Source organism: Enhydra lutris, unplaced genomic scaffold, assembly GCF_002288905.1.
Source record: "Enhydra lutris kenyoni isolate GAN:26980312 unplaced genomic scaffold, ASM228890v2 scaffoldscaffold19, whole genome shotgun sequence".
NCBI classification, from domain to species: Eukaryota; Metazoa; Chordata; class Mammalia; order Carnivora; family Mustelidae; genus Enhydra; species Enhydra lutris.
Window position 1 is genome coordinate 15,279,133 of NW_019154103.1, and position 21,476 is coordinate 15,300,608.

Genomic DNA, 21,476 nt, shown 5'->3' on the forward strand with positions numbered 1-21,476 from the left:
CATTTCTTGATTGGATTATTTGTTCTTTGGGTGTTGAGTTTGCTAAGTTCTTTATAGATTTTGGACACTAGCCCTTTATCTGATATGTCGTTTGCAAATATCTTCTCCCATTCTGTCAGTTGTCTTTTGGTTTTGTTAACTGTTTACTTTGCTGTGCAAAAGCTTTTGATCTTGATGAAATCCCAATAGTTCATTTTTGCTCTTACTTCCCTTGCCTTTGGCGATGTTCCTAGGAAGATGTTGCTGCGGCTGAGGTCGAAGAGGTTGCTGCCTATGTTCTGTTCTCCTCAAGGATTTGGATGGATTCCTTTCTCACATTGAGGTCCTTCATGCATTTTGAGTCTATTTTCGTGTGTGGTGTAAGGAAATGATCCAATTTCATTTTTCTGCATGTGGCTGTCCAACTTTCCCAACACCATTTATTGAAGCGGCTGTCTTTTTTCCATTGGACATTCTTTCCTGCTTTGTCAAAGATTAGTTGACCATAGAGTTGAGGGTCTATTTCTGGGCTCTCTGTTCTGTTCCATTGATCTATGTGTCTGTTTTTGTGCCAGTACCATGCTGTCTTGATGATGACAGCTTTGTAATAGAGCTTGAAGTCCGGAATGTGATGCCACCGACTTTGGCTTTCTTTTTCAATATTGCTTTGGCTATTCGAGGTCTTTTCTGGTTCCATATAAATTTTAGGATTATTTGTTCCATTTCTTTGAAAAAAATGGATGGTACTTTGATAGGAATTGCATTAAATGTGTAGATTGCTTTAGGTAGCATAGACATTTTCACAATATTTATTCTTCCAATCCAGGAGCATGGAACGTTTTTCCATTTCTTTGTGTCTTCCTCAATTTCTTTCATGAGTACTTTATAGTTTTCTGAGTATAGATTCTTAGCCTCTTTGGTTAGGTTTATTCCTAGGTATCTTATAGTTTTGGGTGCAATTGTAAATGGGATGGACTCCTTAATTTCTCTTTCTTCTGTCTTGTTGGTGTAGAGAAATGCAACTGATTTCTGTGCATTAATTTTATATCCTGACCCTTTACTGAATTCCTGTACAAGTTCTAGCAGTTTTGGAGTGGAGTCTTTTGGGTTTTCCACATATAGTATCATATCATCTGCGAAGAGTAAGAGTTTGACTTCTTCTTTGCCGATTTGGATGCCTTTAATTTCCTTTTGTTGTCTGATTGCTGAGGCTAGGACTTCTAGTACTATGTTGAATAGCAGTGGTCATAATGGACATCCCTGCCGTGTTCCTGACCTTAGCGGAAAAGCTTTCAGTTTTTCTCCATTGAGAATGATATTTGCGGTGGGTTTTTCATAGATGGCTTTGATAATATTGAGGTATGTGCCCTCTATCCCTACACTTTGAAGAGTTTTGATCAGGAAGGGATGCTGTACTTTCTCAAATGCTTTTTCAGCATCTATGGAGAGTATCATATGGTTCTTGTTCTTTCTTTTATTAATGTGGTGTATCACATTGATTGATTTGCGGATGTTGAACCAACCTTGCAGCCCTGGAATAAATCCCACTTGGTCGTGGTGAATAATCCTTTTAATGTACTGTTGAATCCTACTGGCTAGTATTTTGGTGAGAATTTTCGCATCTGTGTTCATCAAGGATATTGGTCTGTAGTTCTCTTTTTTGATGGGATCCTTGTCTGGTTTTGGGATCAAGGTGATGCTGGCCTCATAAAATGAGTTTGGAAGTTTTCCTTCCATTTCTATTTTTTGGAACAGTTTCAGGAGAATAGGAATTAATTCTTCTTTAAATGTTTGGTAGAATTCCCCTGGGAAACCGTCTGGCCCTGGGCTTTTGTTTGTTTGGAGATTTTTGATGACTGTTTCAATCTCCTTACTGGTTATGGGTCTGTTCAAGTTTTCTCTTTCTTCCTGGTTCAGTTGTGGTAGTTTATATGTCTCTAGGAATGCATCCATTTCTTCCAGATTGTCAAATTTGTTTGCGTAGAGTTGCTCATAGTATGTTCTTATAATTGTTTGTATTTCTTTGGTGTTAGTTGTGATCTCTCCTCTTTCATTCATGATTTTATTTATTTGGGTCCTTTCTCTTTTCTTTTTGATAAGTCTGGCCAGGGGTTTATCAATCTTATTAATTCTTTCAAAGAACCAGCTCCTAGTTTCGTTGATTTGTTCTATTGTTTTTTTGGTTTCTATTTCATTGATTTCTGCTCTGATCTTTATGATTTCTCTTCTCCTGCTGGGTTTAGGCTTTCTTTCTTGTTCTTTCTCCAGCTCTTTTAGGTGTAGGGTTAGGTTGTGTACTTGAGACCTTTCTTGTTTCTTGAGAAAGGCTTGTACCGCTATATATTTTCCTCTCAGGACTGCCTTTGCTGTGTCCCACAGATTTTGAACCGTTGTGTTTTCATTATCATTTGTTTCCATGAATTTTTTCAATTCTTCTTTAATTTCCTGGTTGACCCATTCATTCTTTAGAAGGATGCTGTTTAGTCTCCATGTATTTGGGTTCTTTCCAGATTTTCTCTTGTGATTGAGTTCTAGCTTCAGAGCATTGTGGTCTGAAAATATGCAGGGAGTGATCCCAATCTTTTGATACCAGTTGAGATCTGATTTAGGACCCAGGATGTGATCTATTCTGGAGAATGTTCCATGTGCACTAGAGAAGAATGTGTATTCTGTTGCTTTGGGATGAAATGTTCTGAATATATCTGTGATGTCCATCTGGTCCAGTGTGTCATTTAAGGCCTTTATTTTCTTGTTGATCTTTTGCTTGGATGATCTGTCCATTTCAGTGAGGGGAGTGTTAAAGTTCCTTACTATTATTGTATGATTGTTGATGTATTTCTTTGATTTTGTTATTAATTGGTTTATATAGTTGGCTGCTCCCACGTTAGGGGCATAGATATTTAAAATTGTTAGATCTTCTTGTTGGACAGTTCCTTTGAGTATGATATAGTGTCCTTCCTCATCTCTTATTATAGTCTTTGGCTTAAAATCTAATTGATCTGATATAAGGATTGCCACTCCTGCTTTTTTCTGATGTCCATTAGCACTGGTAAATTTTGGGGCGCCTGGGTGGCTCAGTGGGTTAAGCCATTGCCTTCGGCTCAGGTCATGATCTCAGGGTCCTGGGATCGAGTCCCACATCGGGCTCTCTGCTCAGCAGAGAGCCTGCTTCCCTCTCTCTCTCTCTGCCTGCCTCTCTGCCTACTTGTGATCTCTCTCTGTCAAATAAATAAATGAAATCTTTAAAAAAAAAAAAAAGAACTGGTAAATTTTGAAAAAGATTGTTATTGATATAGAGTAATATAATCGGGCTGCATATTGTGATTACCATGAACAAGTCTGTAAGACTTGCCTATGATACTGTTCCTGGGGAGGAATACTTCTTTTTCTACTTCCTTTGCATTAATTGTTTGGATAAAGAGTTATATTTGGCCCATGAAAATTGTTGTTGAATTCTCACAGCTTTATTTAACTCAAGATGTATTTCTAATAGATTAAGCCTTGACGTTCTTGAAGAATAGTAATAAAAAAGTTTAAAAAATTGTGACTGAATTGAATCATTGCATTCTTAGGTGTGCAAGGAAATTTTAAAATTTTCTGGAAGAAACGTCTATCTAAATTCACACCGATACATACATGTATACATATACACACATAAATACACATGTACAAAATATTTTAAATCCCAGCAATTACAGATTCATTTCTCATTGTAACAGAAAGTAGCCTTTATTTGATTATATTCTCGTCATGTGTTTTACTTATCTAATAAAACCTCTCAACACGGTTCACTTTCTGAATCACACTTGTAATGCGGGACAAGATTCTTGTGGATATTTTAGCAATTAAACCCATTTCTAATTTCAGGTCCTGGAACACTGAGAATTGGGGCAGGAATGAATGGCAATGACAGATTTACAGGTTTGATGCAGGATGTGAGGTCTTATGAGCGGAAACTTACCCTGGAAGAAATTTATGAACTTCATGCTATGCCAGCAAAGAGTGATTTACACCCAGTTTCTGGATATCTGGAGTTCAGACAGGGAGAAACTAACAAATCATTCATTATTTCTGCAAGAGACGATAATGAAGAGGAGGGAGAAGAATTATTCATTCTTAAACTAGTCTCTGTATATGGAGGAGCTCGCATTTCTGAAGCGAATACTACAGCAAGATTAATAATACAAAAAAGTGACAATGCCAATGGCTTGTTTGGTTTCACAGGAACTTGTATACCAGAGGTAAGTAGTGAGCTTGGGGAATTTTGGAGTTAATAGTTCCTTGTAGGCGGATTTGTTTGGAAGTTTGGGAGTGGACTTTCTTTCATTTGGTAAAAGTGCTTAAATATCTGCTATAAGCCCTGAAGTATGCTAGAGTCAAAGGTTGCAAAAGTGAATTATGAAGTCTTTGCTCTTATAAGTTCACATTTTGAATCAGAGGATTAATCAGCTAATAGAAGTAATAACGAGTTAGCAAATGAAACTTTGGCAGTTTTTTTTTAAGGCTAATATACTTCACAAAATGCACAGAATATTCCACGTGTCGTTTTCTTTGGCTACTCTCTGGATACTGCATAAGTAAGTGAAATGATATGTATTGAAAGCTTCTGAATAATAGTAATTGAAACTTTATTAAAATATGATTTTTTGAGGTTTTGTGTGTGTGTGTGTGTGTGTGTGTGTGTGTGAAATGTACTTGAGTAGTTACAACATTCCTCTGTGTTGGGTGTGATGCCTTCCTTATCACCTTTCTTGGCCAGCTTCATTCATTAGGCTGTTTTACTGTCCTTATCAAAGTTTTCAAAGATTCGTAATCATCTTGGTTTCCTGTTCAGTAATGTGAGATCTCATGACACCACTTCACAGGTGTTGAGTGTGACAACAGCTCCATGCCCATGAAGGGATGCCAAGAAACAAGAGTCCTTCCTTTGCAAGTCAATTCTTGTAGATTTAGAAGGGCATTGTTGTAAATTGAAACAATTAAGAAAGCCATGACTTAGTAGAGGGTGAAAAAAAGTATTGTGGTCATAGGCCTGATTTAGCTCAAATTGGGGAGCTAGCTCTCTGGACTGTCTTAATGCCCTTCTTAGCTCTTTGGTTTGGTGATCATCATAAGTGATTTTCAAATAGTGGGCTTTTTCTATACCAGAAATACTAGAATACCCTACACTAGGGAGGGCAAATGTCATACAAATCGATAACTTAAAGAAGAAATATGTTTATCTATAATGATAATATTTTTAATTATTCAATCATTAAAGAATTTTACATATTAGATTTTTTATATACCCGACAACCTATAATACAGCTGCAACACATATTACTTATGATTCTCTTCACTTAATAAGGTTAGAAACTGAAGCTTAGAGATGTGAAAAAATAACCCAAGTTGAATTAAGTAAGACAGAATCAATGCCTGATTCAAAGCTTGGCAGTTCTCAGCACTAGATAAATACTAATTTTACTTTTTTTTCTCCTAAGATACAGTAGGAAGAACTGGAATTTGAACCTATGTTTTGTGACTTCTAGGTTTGTCTTTCCCCCTATTTTTAGTATCATTGTCTCTATTTTCAAAAAGACAGGTGGCTTCATCAGGTTGTGAGACCCATTAAGGTGCCACGTAAAATCAGCTTCCCTTTAATTCCCTTTATGACCTGGCATCTGCCACCATAGCTCTGGCTTCCTCCTGGTCAGCATACTGGTCAGATTTCTCTTTGGTCAGTATGTTTCAGTCAGACTTGCATGTTTCAGTTCCATTCTTGGCACTGGGGCTTCCTTGCCTCTAATTGGAACACTGTCAATCCAGATCTTCAGAGCCAGTCATTCAGCAGTTCTGAAGACATCTCCTCAGTAAAGACTTGTTTGTTTAAGGTAATCGCCCATTCCCTTCTCCCAACTGGCTGTTCTCCATCCCTTCACCTGCTTTTACATTTTTGTAACATTGATTATACTCTTAAGTTCCCTTTGTTATTTAAATGTCTACTTATTTATTGGCTATCCCTTTCTACGATAGAGATAAAAGAACTTGAAAAGTGTTATTGTTCATTATTGTATCTCCAACACCTAGAATGGAACATAATAGGTATTCAATAAATCTTAGTTGAACTTATGAAGGTATTTTAATAATAAGACATGGGAAGGCTCATAGTTCAAACAACAAACACATTTAGATTCAGTTAGCTGCATAAACAACCAAACTAAAAAAAAAACAAAAACAAAAACAAAACATAAATGTCAAAACCCTGCCCAAAATGAGGAATAGGTTTTGTGTGTTTCTCTGGCTTTGTGGGCCATTGTAATGAGTTTTTAATGCTGGCTTGTCTCACAAGTTCCACTGATAGATTGTGTTGGTGTTGATTTACCTCCATGTAGGTATGTAGCTTTGCCTGTTTATAGAAATCTTGGAATTTGAACAGGACCAATCAAAGTCTTTAATGGCAGAAGAGGGAACTTTGCTGTGTGGGCCACAACACCTATACTATTAGAACTTCTGGAAAGGAAGAAAAAACATGACACGTTGTTCTCCAAGCCCAAATGAGAGGGAAATATATTGGAAAGAGTAAAGTTTAGATGGTTTATATAAGAAAGCATTGTTGAGTCTACAGATCCAACATTGGAATTTGTCAGGAATATTATAGAATTTTCATTCCTGAAAATACTAAGAGTGTAAGTATAAAATTCATATTTTCATCTTGGTGTGATTTGAAGACAGGAGTAATATTACTCTTATCATCATCAATATTTATTGATTGCTTACTCAAGTTGTGACTTGAAGTACAAGGTAGACCAAAGGGTTTTAATGTATTAGAGTCTGATTTCACATTGCAACTAAATTCTAAGAAACTACCACTTGTCAAATGGGTATAATGTGGAGGAGGAATATCTATAACTAACTGCCAGGACTATTTAAGTCCTTTTCTGGTTACATATGTCTGTGAGGCTGGATATTTTTCATATATTTCAACCAAATAACAAGTAACAGCAGAGAAATTGATTGTGAAAGGAGATATGAGAACCTAGCTGTCTTCTATTAAGCTAGGCATTAAAAGAGATATGCAAAAATATAATACAGTGCCCCTTTGTCACTAATTTTTTTAGGAAATATAGTTATTCACATAAAATACACTGCTTATATTAGCATGTAATGAGTTTATTATTGTTATTTTAAAATGAGTTAATATATCAATTTTACGTTCTTTTCAGTGTTCAATAGTAAAATGGCAAATATCAGATTTCACCAACATTAGCAAAAACCTCCTTGGGGTTCTTAATAATTTTTTTGAGCGTTTAGGGTGTTGAAACTAAAAATGTGGGAATTGCTGGTTTACTCTATGCTTGGAATTGTCTGCAGGGTTTAAATTTTGTAGTTATTTGCTTGATTTTTGGAAATAAAAACCACTATTGCTTCTATAGAGTCTTCATTGTGTTGTTGCAGTGACAGTGAAAAGTTAATTTTTTTTTTTATTCCTTCAAAAATGCTAAAGGCAGTCAAGGTATTTAAAGACTTGTAAGTCAGGTTATGCTTTTACAGTTTCATAGATTCATGAAATAAAATAATATGAAGGTTAAAACGAAAGCATAATCACATCTTATATAATTAGAATATGCAGCATATGACATAGTCTATACTTGCCATATTGAAAGAGTAGATAATTATTTTGTGATTTGCTCCATCATAACCAGGTACACCATATTCTTCTAATCAGCAGGTGCTTAATAAATTATAATTGGAAGAATGAATAAACCTGTATGTTGTTGAACGCCCTGATGGGGCCATGCCAAGTAGGATTCCAGGTGGTATCTGTATTGAACAGATGACTGACTTTTGTTGGTTCTGTAGCATAGCAACCACATTCTCATGTTTTCCTCCCGTGTTTTGTTTTTCTGTGTAATCTTTAGTGTTACTTTCCCTCCACCTTTTTTTATATTTTTGTATGTCCTACAGTCTTATATACCCAGTAATATAAAGTAGTGAGATTGCATTTCATAATGTTATTTTTTTATAACTAATACTTGGATTGCATTTTATATTTATAAACTCACAGCTTGAAGAATAAATTTAGAGACATTTTGAGAGGATCTTTATAAAAATGAGAATATTATTTAGCTTGGACTGTGTTTGTTTTTAAGTGCCTGGTGTATGTTATGTGAAGAGGTTCCTTTAGATATAAGTGATATTGATGTAATCTGATATCACAGATCTTTACCTAAGTGTGAAACACAATAAAAAATTAATTGGATGTGTAATTTTAGGCATTAGCTTTAATCTTCTGTTCCAATACAGAAAGCCAATTTATGGCTCAGTGCATTATTTTTTCTGGGAAAATATGTTTTAAAAACTTTTCTGATGGTTAAGCTTTGTAATTACTCTCCTGCAAATCTGAAGATAGAGGAAATTTTTGACTCAAAAGAAAACAGCAGTGGCTACTGTTGTTTCTTTTGAAAAACTGAATGATGGTGGTTTTAATGATTATTTCTTGATGTTATGCTTCTCATAAATGGGCCTAAACATTTGCTTATATCATGATTCCAAAGGCAATTAGATGTATATTTTAACAGAAAAAAAAATTTAACTCTTTATTTGCTGTTTTAATTATCTTCTGTTATTAATAATGCCATCATCTACCAGAAGCTCCTTTCCTAGTCTTAGGTGCTGCATGGTAATGCTCATTGACTTGGTAAGAAGTTGTAAGGAGATACAACGATTACTGAATGTATCTTTGGATCTGTTTCATCCATTCCTCCTGCTAAAAGGGGGGAGTTCAATATTCATATATTGGATTAGTGGCTTATTAATATAACTCATTAAAAATGTTCATTCTGGTTAAATTTTGGGGTGGAATAATAGGACATATGTGTTCCCATTATGATTGGGAACAAAATGGGTGGAAATTTTTTTTTCAATATGTAAGCATATGTATTTTTTTTTTTCTTAAGATTTTATTTATTTATTTGACACAGAGAGAGAGATATCACAAGTAGGCAGGCAGAGAGAGAGGGGGAAGCAGTCTCCCTGCTGAGCAGAGAGCCCGAGGCAGGTCTCGATCCCAGGACCCTGGGATCATGACCTGAGCTGAAGGCAGAGGCTTAACCCACTGAGCCACCCAGGTGCCCCAGCATATATATTTCTTGATAAAATGAGAGAATGCAGCATTATTTTTTGTAATTGTGTATGTGTCTGTATGTTTGTCAAGGAGAAGAAATATAAAAATTTTACAGTACTTAATGTATTACTATAGGTACCAGAGAAGGTACTTGTTTTATCTCCACCCAAATCCGTGAGACATTATGATCTTCATTTTAAGGAGAAATCACGTCCCAAGTGATAGAGTAAAGAAACTCAGGACTTTGACCTTAAAGCCATGCTCTTTCCATCACACATTTATGTACTGACAGCTGTGATGAAAATGCTGATGTAGATGCCTACGTAGAAGGTGGGAATTAAATTAGATGCTTATTGAGCACTTGGGTTTCTGTGCTGCTTCCCCTTCTCTGCAGCCTCAGGATTGGAGGGCCCCACCTTCAGAGCACTCAGTCCTGCCATCATATGTTTGAGGGGCTCCTAAAGACCACTACACAATGCCAAATTGAATAGAGAAAACAGAAAATGTAAGGGGAAAATGCGTTAGACTCCTACTACTCAAAAACTTAGTGACATGTAAAAAGAAAGGGACCTAATAAGCAGTTTTATACAATAAATGTTTAATACTTATATACTGCAAGAAATATGGTATATAGCTAGGAAAAAAACCCATTAAGTTTGCTTGCAAAAGCATGCATCAGAGGAAACTGCAGGTTGTATATTCTTGTGAAATAATGGAAGGAGGGTTATCTGACATCGGAGGGAAGATTGTCACATTAGACTGAGTGAAGTATGGCTAGAAACGTGTGTTGCATGGAGTAGCTGGTAGATGTTTCAGTTGTGTTTGTGTGTTCCCCTGTGGCTTGTTTCCGGTCAGTGCAGTTTTCTGTGTTCACCGTGTTTCTTGTTGATGAAATCATATAAACAAATGTGAAATCCACATTGCAGATTATGGATTATGGATTATGGATTATCCATGTTATGCTCTCAGATACAGGAGTTGCATTGGAACAGTTTTATGATTTCAAAACCAGTGTTAGATCATAACTGATTATACTTGGTCCATTTCTTTCCATCCTATAGTTCTCTTGTCTTCTCATCAGTCTTTAAGTAGCATTTGTATAATGATATATTTATATACCATTTGTATGTGGCCTTAAATACCATTTGCATATTGATTCCTTCCAAATTTATCATGTCAATCATGACCTCTCTCCAAAGTTCCAAACTCATTTCTCTAGCTGCCCACTTGACACATCTCTTGGATATTTCATACTGGACATGTTTAAAAGTCAACTCTTTGACCTTCACCTCTAAAACCTGTAACTAACTGGTGGAGGAGGAAAAATCAAGCCTGCTTCACCCCATCCTGACTTGGCTTGATTTATTGGAGCTTGCTAAAAGTGGGCCACCACCACTCTGCTTCTCCATTCACAAGTGGCTCTGAAGGATGAGGAGAGAGCAATGAACAGCCCACTTAGCCATTCATCTTATGTGAAGGGAGAAATGGCTTGAAGTTATGAAGACACAATTTGAGCAGTGCTAATGATGTGGTCTGGCAGGGGCTTGGGATCATCAAGACTAGAGACAATGAAATTTGGGATGGAAGTGGGCACTAAGTGTGGGGCTGTTTTACTCCAGAGAGGGCAAAAGCTCATTATTATTGGAATTATTTCTTGGAATTAATTCTTACTTTAGCTAATGAGCTTATGTTCCTAGTAGTCTGCCAGACCATCTTCTGAAGGCTAAAAGAATGCCTGCTGTGTCCATGGGGAAGCCTGCCTCAAAGGGACTTATTTTATGTGAAGGAGGTATAACAACAGGCACACAGTCATAGGATTGTCTGCCCTTACTCTATACCACATCACCTGAAGCAGCTGGCTTATGACAGTAATGGGGATGGCCTATGATAGACTCAGCTAATATGCCAGCTCAGGGACTGCATCTTGTGGGGTGGGTGTCTTGTCAGCCATGATGTTGTATGTATCCAGTGGCTGATACCTGTCCAGTGTTCCCTGTACCTAGGCTACCTAGGCTGAGGGGGCAAGAGGTAGAAGTAAGAGTGGCCCTACTTCCATCACTCCTGGTGACCAACTGCCAGAATTTGTGTTTCCCACTCTTGTGTTTTAGGTTCTACTGGATTAGAAGTTCTGATTCTGTCTGGGTCAGGGGGTGTCTACCAGGAGACATACTGGGGACTCCCCTAAACAACCACCTGTCATTTTGGGCTTTTCATTCCAGGACCTGCAGGCAAATAAAAGAGTTACAGTATTGTCCCGGAAATGCTTGGTCTTATTTACTATGGGGCACCTAAGGTTGCTGTTACTCTTTGAAGTAAGGTTGTTGAAGGATTTATTGGAACATATCCTGGTGCTTCACTGCTCATTGGTAACTGTTTTGAGTATTGCCTATTTGTGGGTAAATTTCAAATCTGTTCTTTCCAGCACGAACATTGGCACCAAAATGACCCTAATGCTGACAGAGGTGTTTATGATTCATAGGAAAAATAGAATGATATTATCTAAATTGGGATTTGTATTTTGAGCTCTATTCATTGAGTTTCAGTACTTTTTTCTATGAATTGCATATATGCTTACTAACATAAAAATAAAATTGGATTAAAAAACTAAGAATTTAAGAATATGAAGACTCGGTGGCAGTCATTTAGGCATCTGACTCTTGATTTCGGCTCAGGTCATGGTCTTAGGGTCATGAGATTGAATCCCATGTTGTACTCTGCACTGGGTGTGGAGCCTGCTTGAAATTCTCTCTTCTTTTGGCCCTCCCCTGCTCATGTCCTCTCTCTCTCAAAAAGTAAAAATAATAAAAGTAAATAAAACTTCTTGCTTCATAAAATTTTTAAGTATTATCTTAAGTGTTCAGATAAAAATATTTTCAGTCTGAAAAATACCTACAGACATGTATATACATATGTATATGTATATATGACAAAACTGTAAAAAAATAATAAGTATAACATAAATGCCCTCATTGACCTGACTTTTGTCTCCTCACCAGATATTTCTCAAGGTTCTCGCCACTTGTTACTTCTGCTGTTCTCAGAATTATTTCATGAAATCCGTATTACCTTTTATCCATGCCTAGAATGTTCTCCCTGATGTCGTATTCTACTGTCTACCCCTTACTTCCTCCCCCCATTTGGTTTGTCTATGCCCAATTTTCATAAAACTTTGAGTTTGTCTTCCCCTTTAGATTTATCCACAGAACAGACTGGGCATTTTTTTTTCTTGTAATCTTTTGTACCATAGTGTCCAGCATAGTGCCTGGCGCATGTGCATGTGCACGCGTGTGTGCACACACACACACACACACACACACGGAATCAATGAATGAATTACATGTACAGTGAACTGTTTATAATAATTCCTTTCATAATTTCTGTATTTTGTATTTTTGTAAAATGTATAAAAGAGTGAGACAAGAATGTAGAGCTCTCCTTAGAGTGTTAGAAAGTTACAGAATTAAGGTTATGGTAAAAGGACTCCATGAAAGCATTATAATTTTATCACTGATTGGAATTGGTACATATACTTATAAATAATTTATGTTCAATTTCAGATTGCAGAGGAGGGATCCACCATTTCATGTGTGGTGGAGCGAACCAGAGGAGCTCTGGATTATGTGCATCTGTTTTACGCCATCTCACAGATCGAATCTGATGGCATTAATTACCTTGTTGACGATTTTGCTAATGCCAGTGGAACTATCACATTCCTTCCTTGGCAGAGATCTGAGGTAAATGCTACCTTCTTTGTTTCCTTGAAAGCCTACTGGAAAGCTTTTCTTTATCTGTTGGTTCTGTAATTTGTTTGCAGCATCTTGCTATTTAGGCAATTTAAAGTATTTAGATCATTAGGTAAATACCATGGTTTAAAATGTTTTTGTATTTATTAAATATTTTATTTATTTAAAGAATTTATTTATTTATCTTAGAGAGAGAAAGCATGCTGGGGTATGGGGTAGGGGCAGGAGGGGAGGGAGAATCAGACTCCCCACTGATCAGGGAGCCCAACTTGGGACTCAGTCCAAGGACCCCAAGATCATGACCTGAGCTGAAGGTAGATGCTTGACTAACTGAGCCACCCAGGTGCCCCCATTTTTGTATTTATTTATGTAAAAAGAAAAACAAGATTTTTGAATGATGTGTGTTACAGTTTTATCTGTTCTTTAATACCAATATAATAAAAATGGTGTGGATTGAAGGTTTGTCGTTTTGGGTTTTTTGTTATTGCTGATTCAATGGGAAACTGCAGAAATCTTTTTTTTTTTTCTCACCATAGGACATACCCTCCCCAATGTCCATCACCCAGCTACCCCATCCTCCTACTCCCCTCCCCTCCAGCAACCCTCAGTTTGTTTCCCGAGATTAAGAGTCTCTTATGTTTTGTCTCCCTCTCTGGTTTTATCTTTTTCATTTTTCCCTCCCTTCCCCTATGATCCTTTGTCTTGTTTCTCAAATTCCTCTTATCAGTGAGGTTATATGATAATTGTCTTTCTCTGTTTGACTTATTTTGCTTAGCATAATACCTTCTAGTTCCATCCATGTTGTTGTTAATGGCAAGATTTTGTTTCTTTTGATGGGTGCGTAGTATTCCATTGTATATATATACTACATCTTCTTTATCCATTCATCTGTTGATGGACATCTAGGTTCTTTCCATAGTTTGGCTATTGTGGACATTGCTGCTATAAACATTTGGTTGCACATGCCTCTTTGGATCACTACATTTGTATCTTCAGGGTAAATACCCAGTAGTGCAATTGCTGGGTCATAGGGTAGCTCTATTTTCAACTTTTTGAGGCACCTCCATACTGTTTTCCAGAGTGGCTGCATCAGCTTGCATTTCCACCAGTAGTGTAGGAGGGTTCCCTTTCTCTGCACCCTTGCCAACACCTGTTGTTTTCTAACTGATTAATTTTAGCAAGTTGAAATTTTAAAAAGCTATTAATGAGGGGCAATCAAAAATGGAGGCTCTCACTGCTAAGATAAATGAGGCAGAAGAGAGAATTAGTGATAGAAGATCAAATGATGAAGAATAAAGAAGCTGAGAAAAAGAAAGATAAACAACTCTGGATCATGAGGGGAGAATTCGAGAGATAAGTGATACCATAAAATGAAACAATATTAGAATAATTGGGATCCCAGAAGAAGAAGAAAGAGAGAAATAGGGGCAACAAGTATACTGGAGCAAATTATAGCAGAGAACTTTACTAGTTTGGGGAAGGAAACAAGTATCAAAATCTAGGAGGCACAGAGAACCCCCCTCAAAATCAAGAAAAATAGGTCCACACCCCATCATCTAATAGGAAAACTTACAAGTCTCAGAGAAAAAGAGAAAATCCTGATAGCAGCTCAGGACAACAGGTCTGTTACCTACAACAGTAGAAATATTAGATTAGCAGCAGACCTATCCACAGAAACCTGGCAGGCCAGAAAAGACTGGCATGATATATTCAGAGCACTAAACAAGAAAAATATGCAGCCAAGAATACTATACCCAGCTAGGCTGTCACTGAAAATAGAAGGAGAAATAAAAAGCTTCTAGGACAAACAAAAACTAAAAGAATTTGCAAACACCAAACCAGCCCTACAGGAAATATTGAAAAGGGTCCTCTAAGCCAAGAGAGAGCCTAAAAGTAACAGACCAGAAAGGAACAGAGACAATATACAGTAACAGTCACCTCACAGGCAATATAATGACACTAAATTCATATCTCTCAATAGTTACTGTGAATATAAATGGGCTAAATATCCCAATGAAAAGACACAGGTTATCAGAATGGATTAAAAAAAACAAGACCCATCAATATGCTGCCTGCAAGAAACTCATTTTAGACTCAAAGACCCTCCAGATTGAAAGTGAGAGGGTGGAAAACCATTTACCATGCTAATAGACATCAAAAGAAAGCTGGGATGGCAATCCTTATATCAGATATTTAGATTTTAAGCCAAAGACTATAATAAGAGATGAGGAAGGACACTATATCATACTTAAAGGGTCTTTCCAACAAGAAAATCTAACAATTTTAAACATCTATGCCCCTAACATGGGAGCAGCCAACTATATAAACCAATTAATAACAAAATCAAAGAAACACATTGACAGTAATACAATAATATTAGGGGATTTTAACACCCACCTCCCTAAAATGGACAGATCATCTAAACAAAGATCAACAAGGTAATAAAGGCTTTAAATGACACACTGGACCAGATGGACATCATAGATATATTCAGAGCATTCCATCCCAAAGCAACAGAATACACATTCTTCTCTAGTGCACATGGAACATTCTCCAGAATAGATCACATCCTGGGTCACAAATCAGGTACCAAAAGTTTAGGATGATTCCCTGCATATTTTCAGAGCACAATGCTTTGAAACTTGAACTAAATCACAAGAGGAAAGTTGGAAAGAACTCAAATACATGGAGGCTAAAGAACATCGTACTAAAGAATGAATGGGTCAACCAGGAAATTAAAGAAGGATGAAAAAAAATTCATGGAAACAAATGAAAATGAAAACACAACTGTTCAAAATCTATGGGACACAGCAAAGGCAGTCCTGAGAGGAAAGTTATAGCAATACAAGCCTTTCCCAAGAAACAAGAAAGGTCTCAAGTATACACCTAAAGGAGTGGGAGAAAGAACAAATGAAGCCTAAACCCAGTAGGAGAAGAGAAATAATAAAGATCAGAGCAGAAATCAATGAAAAAGAAACCAAAGGAATAGTAGAACAGATCATCGAATCTAGGAGCTGGTTCTTTGAAAGAATTAATAAGATTGATACACCCCTGGCCAGACTTATTAAAAAGGAAACAAAAGAACCCAAATTAATAAAATCATGAATGAAAGAGGAGAGATCACAACCAACACCGAAGAAATACAAACAATTATGAAACTGCAGAATTCTTAATGGTACTCTGCTTTCTAATCAGGCACTGAGATGTTCTTGTAACTATAATTTCAACTTTATTTTTTAATATGGGAAAATGAACTATTGTTTCAAGTGATCTCCAATTTTATAAAAACTTTCTGTGAACTGTCATCTTATTTCTGAATAGGTGCTTCAGATATAAGTGGCACTTCTTACAAGTGAAATCAGGATGAGATTGTGCCCTCTATTAGAAATTTTTTTAAACATTCTTTTGGTCTATCATGTTAGATATTCACATCAGTATAATTTTTCATTAAAAATATAAATAACTGGGGCGCCTGGGTGGCTCAGTGGGTTAAGCCACTGCCTTCGGCTCGGGTCATGATCTCAGGGTCCTGGGATCGAGTCCCGCATCGGGCTCTCAGCTCAGCAGGGAGCCTGCTTCCCCCTTCCTCTCTCTCTGCCTCTCTGCCTACTTGTGATCTCTCTCTGTCAAATAAATAAATAAAAATCTTTAAAAAAAAATAACTTACATGTCATCAGTGACAAAGTAGTAAAATAGCTTAATGATTGCAAGTATAATCTATGAGAAAATTTCTAAGGGGGTTAGGAGTTAATTGGATGAAAAAGATAAAACTGAGATGAGACAGATTTAAAGAGTTAATACTAAAGAAGAATGATCAAATCTCTATAATTTGGGAGAAGAAGAAACTAAATATTTTATAACAAAATTTCTCCAATAGCAGGCTGCAGATAGAGCCATGGTAAATATTTTGCTGGTCTTTGGTAAAATGAGGAAAATTAGGAAAACTAGCAAGTTTTCATAAGGCTAAAATTATTCAATTTTAAGGACCATATTTTAATCTGATGCTGTCTTTTTCACCCTCCTGGATTTAAAGTGGTTTTTTTTAGCCAAGTTAAAGTGGTAGTATGTGGTCCTTTTTTAATATTTCTTTTATTTGGAAAACAGGGCTGATTCCACAATTTTCCAACTATGAAATGAAGATATAACTTGAAACCATTGTTTTATAAAGTGGATTCATATACATTTTGGAAGGGAAAAAATTAATCACATTTTAGTCAGGAAAATAGTTATATGTATGCTTGTCAAGATTTATTGAAAATATTTCCTTCTATAATTTTTAATTCTTTTTTTAAAAGATTTTATTTATTTGACAGAGAGAGAGACCACAAATAGGCGGAGAGGCAGGCAGAGAGAGAGGAAGGGAAGCAGGCTCCCTGCTGAGCAGAGAGCCCGATGTGGGATTTGATCCCAGGACCCAGAGATCATGACCTGAGCTGAAGGCAGAGGCTTTAACCCACTGAGCCACCCAGGCGCCCCTCATTTTTAATTTCCTTAAAAAATAATTCACACTGAAAACAGAATAATAACATTGAACAGTGAGGTTGGCTTATAACACCATGTCTGCTAGATCTATACCAGCCTCTCTGTCTTACCAAGCCAACGACAGGGTACCTAGCTGTCACTCGTGCTCTGTGATTGTACTTTCTAGCACAGACAGCAGTGTAAGGGAGCCTCCACTTCTCTGTGGCCTTCCAGATATTGGGGGAGTGCAACTAACTGAATATACTTAAATAGTATCTGAAAACCTAGCTGCGAGGGAATCTGGACAGTGTGTGTGTGGGGGGTGTTTGTATTTGTGTGTGTGTGTGTGTGTGTGTGTGTGTGTGTGTGTGTGTGTGTTTCCAAAGGATGGGAAATTTCATTGGAAATGTGTTTTTCAAGTTTTTTTTTAAATGGCCCATTAATTATGAAATCAATTCAGCAAGTTACGGTGAAGAATTTAAAAATTGAATAGAAAATAGGAGAGCATATATAACATATAGTAACATAAAGTAAAGGCAAATGTTTTTTGTTGTTATTTACTGAGTTACCAGGTAAAATACATTTATTTATACCTTGATAGGGTCTTCATTTCACTAAAATGAATGAGTACTTTGGTATGCTTCAACCTGTTGAAAATATTTACTACTTTATTTTTAACGTATATCTTGATGTTTTGGTATTACTTTTTAGAGCAACATTCGTTAGCTTGCTTTCTAAGAGCAAGATATTTTAAATCTTCAGAATAAATATTGTTCCCTTTTGTTCAAGAACACTGACATGACTTGGGTAATAGGTGTCGTTTTTGTACTTCTGAGAGTATATTGGCTATGCCGTATATTACTTTCTAATTTAAAATCAAGATAAAAATGAACATTAAAACTAAATTCAGATTCTACCTCAGACCTACTAAATCAAACTCCAGAAAAACTACTTAAAAAAAAAGTTCTCCAAATGCTTTTGGGCCCAATGACTCGTAGTTTGGAGACTGCATTTGGAGTTAGTTTGTCGTCAGACTGTTGTCACCCTCCTTTCTGGGAGAAACCAGGAAGTCACACTTCATTCCTTTCTGTCTCTCACTTGCTGTACTAAGTGAGACATCGGGGTCTGGGTCTTCTATCTCCAGAACAAATCTTAAATCTATCTCTTTTTCTTCATCTCTACTGTCACTGCATTAGTTCAGGATGTCATTATTTCTGGTCAGTCACCTCCTAGCTCAACTCCTAGTATCCTTTCTTGCCTGTCCACTCTGTTTACATTCTGCCATGGTACTTACTCTAAAACAAAATTCTCATTTTGTCAGTTTCCTGCTTATGATTCTTCAGTTTCACTTCACTGCCTATGGAATAAAACCCAATTTTTTTTTTTTGGCATGTGAAATTTACTACTGTCATGTTTTCACCATCAAAATTTGTGATCATGGTCTTTCCTCTTTCCTTCTTGCCTTTGTATAAGACCAAAAGAGAGATATTGGCTAATTTGACAAGATTAAAGCGAACTTCAGGAATGTCACCAATAGCATGACCTTTGCAACCAAATCCAGCAGTCAAAACTCCATCATTTTCCAGAAGTGAGCAGTTTACTTCTGGTGTCAGTGGCAATCATTAAAAATACCCGTTCATTATATAAAAACCTGGGAGAAACTCTTCCAGGAACAGAAACTACATTAGACTAAAGCACTTACATTAGTAAAATCCAGACAACCGTCATTGGGCACCAAGGCTGTGATTTTCTGCCATTGTTGATCAGCAGGACCCTGACCTAATCCCTGATGGCATAATTTGGGTGTTTGGCTTTCCACCCTTTTTTCCAACATAATTCGCTTTGCATGGGAAGCTCCTCTAACAGTGCTGGCTTTCAGAACCATGCCCAAATGGGCTTTCTTGTACTATATGTCATGCCATTCCTGGTCTTGTCAGTGGCCAAGGAGCTTCTTGGCTGTATGAAGACTGAACACCTGCCCATCCTGCTGGCGCCATGGGCCTAAGCAAAAGAGTCCTTTTTTTTTTTTTTTTTTTTTAAATGATAGCATAAAAGGTCCCTGTGGTCTGACTCCTGATTATCTCTCTAGCTGTATTTCCTGCTGCAGTCATGGCGGTCTAATTGCAGTTCCTTGTAAGCCTTATTCTTTCATGCACTGTGTGCCTTTATAAGTATTGTTTCTTTTACTTGGAATTCCCTTCCCATTATTATTTACAATTGCAGCTAATACTTTAAGACTTGCTTAAAAGCTCTCTGTTGTAAAATCTTTAGTGGGTAGAGTTGGTTGGGTTTTTTTTTGTCTGTTTATTATGTGCATAACTCTGTCATATTTTTTATTTATTGATTTAAAATCTTATAACATTTTAAATATGTGCAATATCATTGCACATATTTATTAATTAACTTAATATTTATTATATATGTGCAATAAACACTATGATTACTGTATTTTGTGATTCAGAATTAGACAACAAACCTACTAACTAGCATTTTATATTGCATTTTAAATTTTTTCTTCATGATTTCTCTCCTACAATAGACTGTGAGCCTCTTAGCAACTTGAGCCTTCTCTAATCCTAGCACATTATAGGTGTCAAAACATGCTTATTCAGTTAATAAAGGAAGGGGGAATTGTTTTTTCACTTCAAATTATGACTTAAATTTTGTGGAGCATTTCTGAGTTACTGCTAATTTTTAGAAGGATTGCTTGTGCCAGACTTTCAAGGTCCATTGTGAATCTCTTTTCTAAAATGTTACTAAGTATGTCAGGCACTAGACATGTATATGTTGCCTTTTCCTACTGCCCCATCACATCCCATCAGATAACATGTAGTTCCTCACTTAGGAACTCTGTACCCTGAGGTTGGTAATACCACTGTCTTTGTTACAAGCAACATGTGATATTACATTGATAGATCAATGTAACATTACACTGATAGATCAGTACATCAAATGAATATGACATTTTTAGGCCAAAAATATTACTGCTCAGCACCCATTATTATTTTAAAAATAGTTACTTTCTTTGGTCTCTCTCTCTTTCTCTTTGTTCTAGTGTTTAAGAAATGTATCATGTGGGGCGTCTGGGTGGCTCAGTTGGTTAAGCGACTGCCTTTGGCTCAGGTCATGATCCTGGAGTCCCGGGATCGAGTCCTGCATTGGGCTCCTGGCTCCGCGGGGAGTCTGCTTCTCCCTCTGACCTTCTCCTCACTCATTTTCTCTCTCACTGCCTCTCTCTCAAATAAATAAATAAAATATTAAAAAAAAAAGAAATGTATCATGTGATGTAGTAACTTCAGTTAAGTATAACTTAATTGGCTATTTTATTTTCTTCTGGTAAGTGGTAAGTAATTTCTGTATGCCTCATTGCTTCATGCTTCTGCATTTTTGCATTTATAGGTCCTGAATATATATGTCCTTGATGATGATATTCCTGAGCTTAATGAGTATTTCCGTGTGACGCTGGTTTCTGCAGTTCCTGGAGATGGGAAGCTAGGCTCAACCCCCACCAGTGGTGCAAGCATAGATCCGGAAAAGGAAACAACAGATATCATGATCAAAGCTAGTGATCATCCATATGGTAACCAAGCCCTTTTGCAGAAATAATCCTCTCTTCTCTGGGTGTACCTGGTCTACTTAAGAACTTCTTAAGGGACTTTTTGCAAATGACTGAAATAGAACTTCAGGCCCTCTAACTTCTGGGCTCTTGAAATTCTAAGCTGCCATTATGAGGGACATTGTTTATTTTTTATTTTTTATTTTTTTTAAGATTTTATTTATTTATTTGACAAATACAGATCACAAACAGGCAGAGAGGCAGGCAGAGAGAGAGGAGGAAACAGGCTCCCTGCTGAGCAGAGATCCCGATGTGGGGCTCGATCCCAGGACCCTGGAATCATGACCTGAGCCGAAGGTGGAGGCTTTAACCCACTGAGCCATCCAGGCGCCCCGAGGGACATTGTTTATGAAAGAAAATATAAAGATCAATTTCTGAAGTTTAATAATACAGGATTATTTAAATGAATTTAAAATGAAAGAAAGTATTTCTCTTCATGACTTTAAAAAAATTTTTTTTAAGATTTTTATTTATTTATTTGACACAGAGAGAGAGAAAGAGAGACTGTGAGAGAGGGGACACAAGCAGGGGGAGTGGGAGAGGGAGAGGGAGAAGCAGGCTCTCCACTGAGCAG

The 21,476-nt window shown here is 36.8% G+C and overlaps 1 protein-coding gene and 1 pseudogene across 1 annotated transcript in view; one reads left to right on the forward strand and one right to left on the reverse strand.

The window, feature by feature from the left end:
* Positions 1–21,476, forward strand: part of LOC111148290 (adhesion G protein-coupled receptor V1) — a 507,584-nt gene that overhangs the window by 43,416 nt on the left and 442,692 nt on the right. Inside the window, exons 21-23 of the mRNA XM_022504771.1 lie at positions 3,847–4,220; positions 12,640–12,816; positions 20,686–20,866. Of these exons, the coding sequence (XP_022360479.1) occupies positions 3,847–4,220; positions 12,640–12,816; positions 20,686–20,866 (732 nt within the window). The remainder of the gene's footprint in view (positions 1–3,846; positions 4,221–12,639; positions 12,817–20,685; positions 20,867–21,476) is intronic.
* On the reverse strand, positions 18,071–20,017 carry LOC111148230 (annotated as a pseudogene).